At 45.9% G+C, this 15,089-nt stretch overlaps 1 protein-coding gene across 1 annotated transcript in view; it reads left to right on the forward strand.

Moving 5' to 3' along the window:
- Window positions 1-15,089, forward strand: part of PTH1R (parathyroid hormone 1 receptor) — a 164,021-nt gene that overhangs the window by 90,314 nt on the left and 58,618 nt on the right. The window contains exon 2 of the mRNA XM_054991873.1: window positions 9,338-9,443. Within this exon, the coding sequence (XP_054847848.1) occupies window positions 9,338-9,443 (106 nt within the window). The remainder of the gene's footprint in view (window positions 1-9,337; window positions 9,444-15,089) is intronic.

Raw genomic sequence — 15,089 nt, forward strand, 5'->3', positions numbered from 1 at the left:
AACATACACAGTGGTACCTAATAGTACACTAAAGAGAATATGAGGACTTCCTATCACTGCTGGAGTTACAATTTGTACATGTGCTGTAACACAGTGATTATTACTTTTGTGAAGAAGCTTTCAAGCTTGCTGAAAAAATATGTTATAAATGGATTTTATATGTTATAAATGGATTTTGGGAAAGATGGAATTTTGAAACGGGATTAATCTAAGGATCTAGACAACCCGTCAGAGGACCTGAAAGAATACATCTCTTCATGGTTCATGTATACTAATATATATTTTCTTGATTGCTGCTATATTGTGCATTTTCACTTTTTAAGAATGTGCAATAATATGTAAGTTTACTACAGCACCTTAATAATAGCATTTTATGTATACTTGGATAGAAGGTTACTTATGTTCTAGATTATATTTATGTAGTATATTTAGATGATATATAGTAGCATTAAATAAGAAACTGACACACAATTTTTGTTTAAAAAGTTCATTAGTCAGTGCACGTGAGACTCCTTGCTTTGGTTGACACCTGCTGATTTGGCAAAGACCGGCTCCGCCATCTGACTAGAAGCTTGTTACCTACAGATGACAGAATGAGTCACCCCTCCTTGGGCCACCATACCAGCCCTGGCACTCAACATTCCCCCCCTAGCTACCTGCAGGTGTTGACTTTAGGAATAAAATCTCCAGCATCACCCTAAACCAAATACCATATGATACCTTTTATTCAGGGGAATATTCAGGTCCAGTAGAACCTTAAAGACCAATTAGATTTCCAGGGTATGAGCTTTCGAGAATCAGAGCTCCCTCGAAAGCTCATGCCCCAGAAATCTAGTTGGTCTTCAAGGTGCTACTGGACCCGAATCTTGCTCTTCTGTTTTATTTATTTATTGTATGTCATTTATAGTCCACCTTTCTCACTGAGGCTCAGGGCTGATTACATAGCGTGAGATTCGTACAATCAGTAGCAAGGACAAAGGCAGGCATTTCCATACAGTATCAAGAACATGTCCATAAACAATGTCATAAGATAAATGAATACAAGTTTACAAAGACATAGCATCAGCAAGGATCCAATACAGGGTTGAAGAATTGCTGAAACAGAATGTAGTCAGTTCTAGGACTGACATTAGACCACATAAAGCACAGGTAGTATATTGAAGCAGGGCTTTTTTTCAGCAGGAACGCGGTGAAACGGAGTTCCGGCACCTCTTAAAAATTGTCACATGGCTGGTGGCCCCGCCCCTGATCTCTAGACAGAGGGGAGTTTAGATTGCCAAGCAGCGCGGAGGACAATCTAAACTCCCTTCTGTCTGGAGATCAGGGGGCGGGGCCACCGGCTATGTGACCATTTTCGCCGAGGGCAATTTAAACTTTAAAAATCTGCCCCCTTGTTCCAGCTGACCCAAAGTGACGTCATTGTGCAGTCCTGAGTTCCACCACTGAGTTCCACCATCTCTTTTCCCAGAAAAAAAGCCCTATATAGAAACTTTCGGTTTCTCCAGAATTTTTCATCAGGCTGGATATTGGATATAAGGGAGGGAGGGGTATGTTTCAGGCCCGGGTTTTAAATCCTCTTCTCAGCTTCCTGTGTCAAATGCCAGGCAGTTTTGAATAGGTGGCGGAGTTGGTATCAGGTTGGGGGAAAGACAGAACAATAGCAGCCTTCAGTTACCGATATAAAAACCAGCAGTGAATCAAATGTCTAACAGCATACAGTAGGCACAGGTCTCTTCAAAGGATGTGTATAAAGGATGCTTCATCCCTTTGAGGACTTAGCAGGCGAGAAGCTTTGGCACAGTCACATCTTTGCGCCACCTGAGCATCCGTGTTTGTTCTGGGATTTAGCTGGGATGTTGTTGATGGAGGGCTGGTGCCACATGGGAAAAGGAATGGACGGCGGCAGAGAGGAGGCACTCTTTAGTATTTATAAACCTGCTGGTATTTTGGAGGCGGCGGGGAAGCGCAGTGCATTCAGGAGGCGCAAGGCCCAGCTGTTGTCTTGTGTTATATTTGTCAGTGCGGCTATTAGAAGGGTCCCAGTGCCAGGAGATCATTGTTTAATAGGATTCTTGAGATAGCTGGAAGAATTGCCCCGTGCAGGCAGGCTGCCGATGAATTGTGTACATGTGCGCATTTGCATTTTTGAGCGTTTACATTTACCTCCCATTCTACTAGTAAAGAGTCCAGTAGCACCTTTAAGACTAACCAACTTTATTGTCGCATAAGCTTTTGAGAACCACAGCTCTCTTCGTCAGATGCATCTGATGGAGAGAGCTGTGGTTCTTGAGCTGTGGTGACGAGAGCTGTGGTGACGCAGCTCTCTTCGTCAGATGCATCTGATGAAGAGAGCTGTGGTTCTCGAGCTGTGGTGACGAGAGCTGTGGTTCTCGAAAGCTTATGCGACAATAAAGTTGCATCTGATGAAGAGAGCTGGTTCTCGAAAGCTTATGCGACAATAAAGTTGCATCTGGCAAAGAGAGCTGTGGTTCTCAAACGCTTATGCTACAATAAAGTTGGTTAGTCTTAAAGGTGCTACTGGACTCTTTACTATTTTGCTACTACAGACTAACATGGCTAACTCCTCTGGATCTACTCCCATTCTATTGCAACGTGGGAATGTTTCCACAATTCACCCCCAGATTTTGGGGGTCCCAATGACCCGCAGTTGGATCCAGCCAGCTTTTTCAATCAGTCTGACCTAATTGTTCTCCTTACCGTAGCCCCTCTCCCACATGGCTTTTTTCCATGCAGGTTCCATAACTCCCAGCATAGCCTTAGGGGATTCCACTTCCCTTTTTCACTGATAGAAAAGCTGCTTTGATCCAGCCCCCGCTGTTATTTCCAAAGTGGAACCAGTCCATTAGTGCCAGTTCAGTGTAGTGGTTAAGAGAAGCAGGGCTGTAATCTGGAGAGCCAGGTTTAATTCCCCACTCCTCCACTTGAAGCCAGCTGGGTGACCTCTCTCGGCCCCACCTAACTCATAGGGTGCCTGTTGTGGGGAGAGGAAGGGAAGGTGATTGTAAGATGCTCTGAGACTCCTTTGGGTAGTGAAGGGATTTGGTATAAAACCAAATTTTAAAAAGTTAGGGATCCTCCATTGTTTCAGTTTTAATTTCCAAAATTTGTACAGATTTTCATCCTTGCACAGTTTCTCTATAATGTCTTTCCCTTTCCCTCTATTACCAATGAACATATGCACATTTATAAAACATTGCAAAAAAAAGAAATTCTTGAAGGGAATGTTGTCGACGTTGCTGCATCAACAAAAGTTGTGTGTGGTTTTCTACTAATGCACAAATTTACTCCTGAACATTGCTCCTGAAAGTTTTTTATTTATTGTATTTATTTGACTTCATTTAGACCCTGCCTTTCTCCCTTATGGGAACCCAAAGCGGCTTATGTCATGTAATTAAATGTGTGATTACTTTGAGACTGACTTTGTTCATGCAATTATTTCTGTGTGGTGTTTTAGCCCATGAAAACTACCTAAAAAGAGTTGTAATACAATTGTATAACCCAATCGTAGAAATAAATTGGGTGATGTGAGGCCACATATCCTTGCCAAGCCAATCGGGCTGTACTGCATTGCTAGGAAGGAATATAGTGGAGCAATCTGCTGAACCTCCGTGAGTAGCTTAAGAGTCAAAACTATCATTGAAAAATCAGCTCCCTGTATGCCCTAATGACGTCACATCGAGATTGATCACCCCAATTCCTTAATGTATACCACAACATCAAGATTGCTTTTTTGCAGTGTGTAATCAAAGCACTTGTGCATCAGAAATTAAGGAATTATGTTCAGGAATTGAACACTGCAGCGAATTGCACACACCCCAATTCTGAAATTAATTTAAGACAGTCTCCTATTTCAACCAGAATTAAGATGAAAGAAATAGGGGAATATCTGGAGAAACAGTGGAAGAGAACAGGGGAAATCTGTTCTTCAAATACATTTTTACAGCACCATTCTTCCAAGTATTTCGGACATTGTAAATGACCCTTCCTTCCCTATTTTATCTTCACAACAGCCCTATGAGGTAGGTTAGGCTAGGAGAAAGTGCTGACCCAGTTTCACCAGCAAGCTCCATGACAGGGTAGCGGGAGGGAAAAGGAGGGGGAGGCTTTTACTACAGAGATTTGATGGATTCCTAGAGCATTGCATTGTGGCTGTGATGTCACCTCCGGATCTTTGGTCATTTCCACACACACCAGCATAGCACTAAACAAACACAATCTTCCTGGTGCGATTTCTGACGTCACGATCCTGTTTTCATGGCACGATGACGTCAGAAATTGCACCAGGTAGACGCCCTCATTGTGTTTGTTTAGTGCTATGCTGGTGTGTGTGGAAATGACCTTTGTGATGCCCGCAATGCTGTTTTCCAGGGATTTCCAGGGGTCTCCCCCTGAAGCTTCATCTGTTTGTAGCTAGCAACCCTAATACATTCTCAATAATCTGGTAATTAAAAAGGTTATCGTTTAAAGCTGAGAGATCAGAATCTGGCAGAATTCTTTACTGATTGGGGAAGACTGAAAACATATTTAGAAAAGAAGTGGGACGTGAAAGGGGAACTATGGCAATTCGAAAATTATTAGAATGGGTTTCTTTTTATTGGAAGAGATGGAATCTTTACCATATGGAGTGAAGTATTAGCTAATTGTTAGCTTAAATTTAAGTGGATTTGGAGTTAATAGATATTGGTAAAATTAATAAAGTAGATATTTTATTTAATTGTTAGCTTAAATTTAAATATATCTGAAGTTAATAGATAGTAATAGATAACAGATTTTAAGTTAATAATAATAGATCTGAAGCTAACAGATAGAGCTTAGCTTAACAAAGCAGAATGTAAACACGATATAATGAGTTATAGAAAAAGGGGATAGATTAGGAATAGATTAAGATATAGGGTTGGAAAGCTGTTGGAAGTCCTGAAAAAGGGGGGAGGGAAAGGGTGGGGGAAAATGATATTGAGATGTTATTTGGAAGTTGTATGTATTAATATTCTCACCTAATAAAAAAAATTTCAAAAAAAAAAGGTTATCGTTTAAATGGCTAATAGTAGTAGTTCTATTACTGGGTGTGTGCATTTGTACAGCTGTTCTGGGCTGGCCACTTTAAAGGTGGCCGTTTAGTGCCCCTCTTCTTGCATGGCTGCTCAGGACTGCTGAAATGGTGGGGGGGGGGGGTTTGAAAGCTTTCGTAACACCCCCTCCCTCGATCACTTCCCAATTCCCTGTAACATCTTTTCTTACTGAATGTTATGACATGCAAAGTGTCTTGAGGTGGCTGGAAACCAGGTGCAAAGAAGGACAGGGGGCCTGGCTTAATATCATGATAATTATTCACTCTGGCTGTCAATCAGTCAAATAATTTGGGATGATTTCTCACCTGCCCTTTAACTGCTCAGTTAAGTTAATTACATTTCAAAGCATTTGCATATCACCCAAAACTCAATACAGATGCCCCTTGGAGATGTTGCAGGAGGCATAAGGAAACTTACCATTTGATACACAGCTTGTATATACTAGGGATGGATGTGAAAGCTGGACGGTGAAGAAAGCTGACAGGAAGAAATCTGATTCATTTGAAATGTGGTGCTGGAGGAGAGTTTTGCAAACTTGATACAAATAAGTGGGTACTAGATCAAATCAAGCTTGAATTCTCCCTAGAAGCTAAAATGATAAAACTGAGGCTATCGGACTTCGGTCACATCATGAGAAGACAAGATTCTCTGGAAAAGTCAATAATGCTAGGAAAAGTGGAAGGCAGCAGGAAAAGAGGAAGCCCTAAAACGAGATGGCCGGACTCAATAAAGGAAGCCACGTCCTCCAGTTTGCAGGATCTGAGCAAGTCTGTTAAGGAGAGGACGTTTTGGAGGTCTTTCCTTCATAGGGTCGCCAGAGGTCGGAGGCGACTTGAGGGCACATAACACACACACACACATACAGTTAATGAAGGAAAGGTGGCATGGTGTCGCCAGATCTCCTCAGAAGCAGGATTGGACCCGGTCAGTACTTGGACAGGAGGCCACCAAGGAAGATGCAAACTGCTCTGCAGAGGAAGGCAATAGCAAGCCTCCTCTGCTTCTCACTTGCCTTGCAAGCCTCTTTCCAGGGTCACCCTAAATCTGTTGTGAGTTGAGCCGTTTCCAGATGGCTTACCTGCCTCTGGAACGTCGCGCCATGTTGCGGGGAAAATGCGAAATATCGCGTTTTCTCGCGCGAGTTTTGCACGACGTCGCGCAAAACGCACGTGAGAAAACGCGATATTTCACGTTTTCCCTGCAACATGGCGCGACGTTCCGGAGGCAGGTAAGCCGTCTGGAAACGTCCTTGATGGCACACACGTTCATATACAGTTTAGTGCACATAATATATTATAAATGTCAATAGACAATAGTAATAGGGCCAAGCTAGAAGTGACGAATTACACTTGAGTGGCAAGTGAACAGACTCACGTGTATTCCTCCCTGTTCACTTGCGCTCTACTTGCGCTTCACTCGATCACTTGAATGGTAAGTGAACAGACTCACGTTCTGTTCAGTTGGGCTCCACTCGATCACGTAATTTGTCACTTCTACCTTGGCCCATAGATGTAATATATATAGAAAGAGAGAGAGAGAATAGCTATATTGGCTGCATCCTCCCACTCTGCTCCCCCAAGTTTGGCATCTCCTCCAGTCGAAGGAATCTTCCTCTGGTGGGAGCAACACAGCCAAACCGAAATAGCACTATTGATTAACGATGCCGTCCTAGCTGCATGAGTCATTGACTTCAATAGAAGAGTATGACTTTGCTTATAACGGCATTCTAAAATTCCTCCATCTCTGCTGGAAAGGGTTCCACGCATCCTTGTATGCAGTGCTGGGCCATTTCCAGACGGCTTACCTGCCTCCGGAATGTCGCTCCATGTTGTGGGGAAAACGCGAAATATCGCGTTTTCTCGCGCGAGTTTTGCGTGACGTCACATGACATCGCGCAAAACTCGCGCGAGAAAACGCAATATTTCGCAACATGGCGCAACGTTCCGGAGGCAGGTAAGCCATCTGGAAACGGCCCTGGTTCAAGATGTTTTGCTGCCTGAAGTGGAGCACAAAATATCACAGTCACCTTCATCGGGGCTGAACACTCATTCAGCGAGTGAATACTCTCCCCCCACCCCGGCCCAGGAACCAGGTTAGTTAGCCCTTCTTGCCATCTGCATGCTCCCCCACCGCCCTTAAAAATTGTATAGCAAACAAAGCGTGCCATACAGGTCTCCTCCGACTGTTCTTCTCACAACAGTTCGGGCATCATTTTGATTGCCCTGGCAACCACGCCAAGCTTGCTTAGGTACCAAAAATAGTGGTTGAAATCTTGCAAGAGGAAGGAACCTAGTGAGTGTTCTGGAAGGCCGGTTGGGCATGCATGGCTAGCTGTACTATTTTCAGAGAAAGCAAGAAGGGCTATTTATTTATTTATTTATTTATTTATTTATTTATTTATTTATTTATTTATTTATTTATTTATTTATTTTGATTTCTTGTCCGTTGTCCCCGCAAGCGGGTTTACAGCAGATTAACAGTATATAAATACATATAATAAAAACACTGGTAGCAGTCATGTAATAATAATAACAACAACATTCGATTTATATGCCGCCCTTCAGGGCAACTTAATGCCCACTCAGAGTGGTTTACAAAGTATGTTACTATTATCCCCACAACAATACACCCAGTGAGGTGAGTGGGGCTGGGAGAGCTCCAGAGAGCTGTGACTAGCCCAAGGTCCCTCAGCTGGCTTCCAAGTGGAGGAGTGGGGAATCAAATCTGGTCCCGCACTCTTAACCACTACACCATACTGTAAGCACAACACTAGCTGCTACCACTCCTGGGTGGAAGCAGAGGTAGCAAAGACCAGTGGAACAGAAAGCTGATTGCTGATATCTCTCCAAGAAACTGCCCATCTGTGTACCTAACTGCAGATGATGCTTTTCCTGGGTTCATCTTTGGGTCAGGTTGACAGACACGGTCTGTGAGTCCCAAACAGTGCACTCAGCCCCAGTTAGGATTGGGGCCATGGCAGACCTGAAATGGTACCAGGGAGCCACAGTAAATGAATTAATGAATTTATTTGCGGTCAGAGACCATTACAATGGCAACACATCCTTAACAGTCAATAGAATAATTAATTCCAGCATAAAAGTGTAGAAGGACATAGAGCCGCAATCCATTGGAAAAACATAACATGTAGACTGTCAGAACACATGAGGTTTCCCCAGTAAGTATAGACAGTGGCTCTCTGGGTCCATTACAGGTCAGGAAAACCCTGCAGGGGGGAATATGTAACCACCCTGCTTGCTATGGTCCCGGATTCAAATCAGGCTTCTGCATGCCTGGAAAAACATGGAATTACCAGGCCTGGTCTATGGTCGCAAATAAGGTTACCATATGGAGTCTGGCCTAATACTGGACCCCAGAGAGCGGGCGGGGCTCACCTTTTGCACACACACAACATGTGCACACTCCCAGGCGGTGTGATGATGTCACTGTTGGAATTGACATCATCCTGCCCCCCCTTCCAGGTGGGCTAGCTGGCCACTTTTGAGCAGCACAGCACTGACACAGGAGACTGCCCAGGCGCCCAGAGTGGTAGGCCAATTTCTCAGCCTGGCAGCAATGTTGCGCAACTATAGGAGATTGGGCAGCCGGGCCAGGCAAATGATGGGGAGGAGGAAGAGGCAGGCACAGGTCAGGTGTCCGGTATTTGGGGGACTGTTTTCCCAGGCAGTCCCCCAAAATACTGGACTGTCTGGGCCAAAACCGGACACTTGGCAACCCTCGGTCCCAATGTGGAGAACATGTGACCTATAAGGAGGCCCTCAGGGGAGAAGTACCTTGGTTTGCCTAGTGTCAGAGCTGGCCTTGCTTGGGTTGCCAACCACCAGGTGGGGCCAAGCGTTCTCCCAGAACGACAACCGATTTCCGTACTACAAGAGATCTGATCCCTTGGAGAAAATGGCCATTTTGGAGGGTGGACTCTGTGGCGTTATACACAGCTGAACTCCCTCCCCTCCCTAAATGCCACCTTCCCCAAGCTCCATCCTCAAATCTCCAGGAACTTCTCCACCCCGATTTGGCAACCCTAGGTCTTTGCTCTAGGGAGAGAAGCCATTCTAGAGTTCCCAGCCATTCCAGGAACAACTTTGGCCAGCAGCTCCGATCTCTCTCTCCCTGTCATTACAAACCTTGTGTAGTGTTGAGTCCAATCCCTTTGCTGTTCCCCCTCATTCTGCATTGGCACAAATCTTCTTGGGCGCAATTCTGATCTCACTTACTCCCTCTCTCTGCAGGACGATCCCGATGACGTTTTGACGAAGGAGGAACAGATCTTCCTGCTGCGAAAAGCCAAGGCCAAGTGTGAGCGCCATTTGAAAGCCAAAGGACCCCGAGTGCATGGTGAGTGAGCCCCCACCACCACCTCCAAGCTGACCCCCAACTCTGGGCATGGCAGCAGAACCAAACCATGTGGGTCACAGCAAAGAACTGAGGCCTATTTATTGATCTGGCTGTGGTTCTTCTCTCCCTACACACTCACCATCCCAAGAGGGTAAATCGGGAGGGCGAGGGGACCTGGCGACCCCATTCCCAACCTAGAGGGCTAACTCAGGGCCAAGCTACACATGACGAATGACACTTGAACGGCAAGTGGATTGAGTGGAGGGCAAGTGAACAGGGAGAAATACACTTGCTGTTTAAGTGTCATTCGTCATGTGTAGCTTGGCCCTTAGTAGGAGCAAGTCAGACTATTTCCTTCCTGAGCAACTAGCAATCCTATGACTGGCGGGATCATATTTTTGCTGAAATACTTTTTCACGTGCTTTGTATATCCGCTGTAAAAGAGACTAGATTTTAATTTTTTAAAAAATTAAAGCCAAAATTTCAGGAAGAGGCTTTGACTTTCCTCGATGGGGCAAGCTGCCCCCTCCTCTGGTCTGGGCCTTGCTGTGGCAGCTGCTGCTGTTACGGGATAACTGAGGGTTTGTTCATTTCACCTTTGACTCCCGGAAGGCTTTGTCAGTTCCACCTCTGCAGCCTAAAACTGTGTGGGATGGCAACCAGAGGGCAGCGAGGAATGGAAATGAGCTGGAGCCGCCTTCCAGAGCTGGGCTTGGACCTGGAGAGGTTATAATAGGCTGAAGTTTCCCTTCTGGCATTTCACAGCCCCTTCACACAGCTCCAGTGGATAGCAAAGCCTTTGCCCTGCCCTGGCTCTGTCCTTTGAAACTACCCTTCCTGGCTAACACTGCATCTCCAGATGTGTGTTCTTCATGTGTCAGATGACTTATGTAGCGAGACTCTGATTTGTAGCTCTTCCATCTTTGAAAGAGGATCTATTGCTCAGTGTACCCTGCGTTAGGTTATGCAAAAGGAAGCACGCTTGCATTTTGCTTGTGCAGAATGGAGATTTTCCTTTGAGATGGTGAGGGATTAAGGGCAAAGGCTCTTTTTTTCCCTGGCATGCACACCTGAGCCAAATAGCAGCTTGATGATTTTTGTCTTCAGGCTATGATACCGATAAGATAATTCTTCCCTCCGTGCAAAGACTTCGTCTGCAGATTTACACATCCGTAATGACTCAAGAACTGAACTGTTTTTGTTCCCGAGCAGTTGGCCACCCCATGAACGGAGCCCCACAATCAACATAATCTTTTCTTATTAATTAACGATGAATATATATCGAGGGAAAGATCTTGCGTGTGGGCACCCCCTACAGCTCTCCCCAAGCCTCTGCCCCTTCCCCGCACAGGGAAGGGGCTGGTTTGCTCTCTCATTTTCTATTTCCAGCATCCTTTAATTGGCGCCAGATGCACTTTGAGTGAATTTTGCAGAGGGGTGTGTGTGTTTGTGTGCGAAAGAGGCCAATCTCTGCCCCGTGTTGATTCTGCAGCTGTTCTTCATTGAAACCTTGGATGGGGCACAGCCACTCCACTAACATCCCCCCCCCCTGCTATTCCTAGCTGGAGCTGTGGCGCTAGCCGTGTAGGAACCTATATTTCCTAGTTATGCAAACATCCCTTGTAAAAACTATTTTTAAAAATTCTGCTAATTTCAGGCCTCTTTGGCAAAAGCCCACCTACCAAAACCACATCCTCAGTGGCTGCATATTGGGTCCACCCACGGCCCAATTAACACCTCATTGAGGCCCATCAGTGGGGGAGTTTTTTCCTTTCTGACCTTGGAGTTGAGCTAAAAGAAGGGGAAAGGCAATCTCCGTCTAACGTACCTCACAGGGCTGTTGTGATGCTAAAATGAGGGTGAACCATATACGTCAATCAGAGATCCTGGGACGGAGGGAGAGGAAGGAAGCCAGCCAGCCAGCCAGCCAGCCACATTTGGCATTTCCAGGCTCCATCAACAACTCTTCTTTTAAGTCACATCTGCGGTTGCCAACTCCGGGTTGGGAAATTTCTGGAGATTTGGGAGTGTAGGGACCTCGCTCTCCAAATGGCTGTGTTCACCAGGGGAACTGATCTCTGTAGCCTGGAGATTAGTTAATAATTCCAGGAGATCTAAAGACCCCACCTGGAAATTGGCAAGCCTAGTCATATCCATTAGCTTGCTATCTATTTTAAAGAGAGACTGAGTCCCCCACGCCCTGCAACATTCGGCACAGAACATAACATTGGAATGCCAAAAAAGTCCAGATTTTTCTAATTTTTCTAATTCCTGAGCAGCTAGTTATTACTCAAAGTATAATTCTGCTTGCAAGACCTTCAATCTGAGCTATCGAGCATCTTGGAATTAGCAGACTTGTTCCAATGAACATGCAGTTGAGCTGCAAGTCAGCAGAGGTGGAGTAGCCAGTAGTGGGCAGGGCACCAGCAATGAGAGCCAGCATTCGTAGTGGTTAGAGTGCCAGACTAAAACCCGTGCGATCCACGTTCAAACTCGGCCATAGAGCTCATTGGGTAACGTAGTCCAGTTCCTTTCAGCCTCGCATACTTCAGAGGGCTGAGATGATAAAATGGGACAGGGCAGGATAAAAAGCCAAGAGCTAGACATTGATGAGCACACTGTGAGCCAAGCTACAAGTGACACCTGACACAGGTTGGACACTTGTCAGCTTCCCTCAAGTTTTGATGGGAAATGTAGGCGTCCTGGTTTTACAGCTTGGCTCTCCATTACAGCTGCAAGACCAGGATGCCTACATTTCCCATCAAAACTTGAGGGAAGCTGACAAGTGTCCAACCTGTGTCAGGCGTCACTTGTAGCTTGGCTCTCAGTTCAGTTCTTGGGGAAGTGTTCCCATTAAAGACAACAAGGAAGGTGGAAGTTCATGATGCAAAGACAGGAGAGCCGTTTTCCGATCCAGATTGTCCGTCAACTCGGCTGTCTCCCCAGCGGCACTTCCACTGTGTGGCTGGCTGTCTGAGCTACCCGGCCTGGAATCTATCCTGCCTGCTTTGATTAATGAGAGGCCAGGATGAAGCCTCTGTTAATTAAAAGAATAGAGCAGACGTTTCACAGGGGTGGTGAAAAGGGGCTCGAGAGCATGTGTTCCATCGCACAGGACTTTTGTTTGTTTTGTATTTAATGGAACTCCAGGCCTGTTAATGCAGCCAAGGTGGCTCAGAGCCAAGCTACAAATGACGCCTGACACAGGTTGGACACTTGTCAGCTTCCCTCAAGTTTTGATGGGAAATGTAGGCGTCCTGGTCTTGCAGCTGTAATGGAGAGCCAAGCTGTAAAACCAAGACGCCTACATTTCCCATCAAAACGTGAGATAAGCTGACAAGTGTCCAACCTGTGTAAGGCGTCACTTGTAGCTTGGCTCTCAGAAGCAATTGCAAAAGGTACCATTTCGGCCTCAACTCCGGGCTTTTCATGAGTGGAAAAAACTGATCTACAAAACTTTTTGGACTGTACCATTTTAGACTGCAGGTCCAAACAATTTGATATTGAAAATGAAAAATGGACTGTCAAGTCGCAACTGACTCATGGCAACTCTACACAAAGGACATTCCAGGGGTTTTGTCATTGTCTTCCTTTGGATAGTTCTCCTGGTTGGTCACTCATCCAAGTACTAACCAGGGTCGACCCCACTTAGCTTTGCTGCTTTGACAAGATCAGCTGGTCGACTCAGGCTGTTTAACATTTTCTTGGTTTTAAAAAAAAATTCTCCTGTATATAGAAAGTGAATACATCAGGGACCAACAGGTTTGCCAACTCCAAGCTGGGGACTTCATGGCGCTTTGGGGGTGGAGCCTAGGAAGGGCGGGGTTTGTGGATGAGAGGGAGCTCAACAAGGTATATGGTCAAAGAGTCAGGGCCGGATCTACGGGGGGGGGGCAGGGGGGTCGCCTGCCCCCGGCACTGCCGAAAAGAGAGCACCGAGCGGTGGCTGGCCGGGAATGCGTGCTCCTGGCCCTTGGCAGCAGTGTGGGTGGTGGCATGGGAGGGCTGGGAAGCCGCCCCACACACCATGCGCCTACAGTGTTGACAGGGCACTGAACTGGGTTTGATTCCCCACTCCTCCACTTGAAGCCAGCTGGGTGACCTTGGGTCAGTCACAGCTCTCTCGGAGCTCTCTCAGCCCCACCCACCTCACAGGGTGTTTGCTGTTGTGGGGATAATAATAACATACTTTGTAAACCGCTCTGAGTGGGCATTAAGTAGTCCTGAAGGGTGGTATATAAATCAAATGTTATTATTATTACTACTATTATTAACCAGAAAAAGGCAGAGAGGGAAATGGGAAGAAATACAAAATTTTGAAATACTGAACTCAACTTGTACAATAAGCAAAAAAAAAAAAAGTAAAGTGAAATAGGTCTCTGTTCCAAGGAGCTTACAGGATAAATATTAACAGTAGGGGCAGAATGGAGGGGATGGAAGAGAAGAATGTTGTGGGATTAGAACAAAGTTTAATTGCAGTTTGGAGTGAAGACTGGGAAGAGTGTTCAGCAAAGTAATTTGTGGAGGAGCTTGAGAGCTAATTAGAAAGAAAAGAAAAGAAAAGAAAAGAAAAGAAAAGAAAAGAAAAGAAAAGAAAAGAAAAGAAAAGAAAAGAAAAGAAAAGAAAAGAAAGTGGCAGACCAAAGCTGCTGCGGAGTAACCACATGGAATCAATTCCATCTTCATTAAGGGACAGAGCGGCAACCGACGGTCTCATAAACTAGACGGGCTCCACCCATACAGGGAGTGATGTCACAGGGGGACTCAACTTACCCATAAAACTCGGGTGGCCTGTCCGCAATCCTCGTCCAGGCCAACTCCAAACAAAAGCCTCTCCTGGACCACTTAATTTGACAAACAGGAACAAATGTTAGGAGCTGGTTTGGTGGCGGACTGGAGAGAGACAATGTGGCTAGAACACGATTCTGGAGGAGGAGTTGAAGGACGATTGGAAAGGAACACGGCTTGGGAAAGGGAGGGGCTGGCTGTTGGGTTGCCAACTCTGAGTTGGGAAATTCCTGGAGATTTAGGGGTGGAGACTGGGGATGGTTCTCCAGAGGAACCAATCTCTTTCATCTGGAGTTTAAAATCATCTAGTCATCTAGTCCAACTGCCTGCACAATGCAGGAATTCACAACTACCTCCCCCGCCACACACACATACACGCCAGTGACCCCCTGCTCCATGCCCAGAAAGTGATAAAAAACACCTCCAGGATCCATACCCGAACTGGCCTGGGGAAAATTACTACCTGACCTCAAGATGGCGATTGGCACTACCCTGGGCATGTAAGAAGGGCCACGAGAACGAAGCACTGATGCAGCCCTTCCTGCCCTCCCTCTCATGATCTGCCCAGGTTCACAGAATCAGCATTAGTTGTAATTCCAGGGGATTTCCAGTCCCCACCTGGAAGTTGGAAAACCTATTACAACCGATCTCCAGAGGACAGAGATCAGTTCCCCCAGAGAAAATGGCAGCTTTGCAAGTGTAGCTTCTCTTTCACAAGATGTGATACTAAAAATGGCTTGAAATTCATTCTTTGAATAGAGTTGCCAGCCCTCCAATGAGGGCAGGGGATCCCTCTCTCCCGCCCTCTGCCCCCTTCCACCACTCACCTGGACAGCGGGAGGGGGGGAGGCAAGGCAA

This window comes from Eublepharis macularius, chromosome 11 (genome assembly GCF_028583425.1).
Source record: "Eublepharis macularius isolate TG4126 chromosome 11, MPM_Emac_v1.0, whole genome shotgun sequence".
In the NCBI taxonomy this organism is placed as follows: domain Eukaryota; kingdom Metazoa; phylum Chordata; class Lepidosauria; order Squamata; family Eublepharidae; genus Eublepharis; species Eublepharis macularius.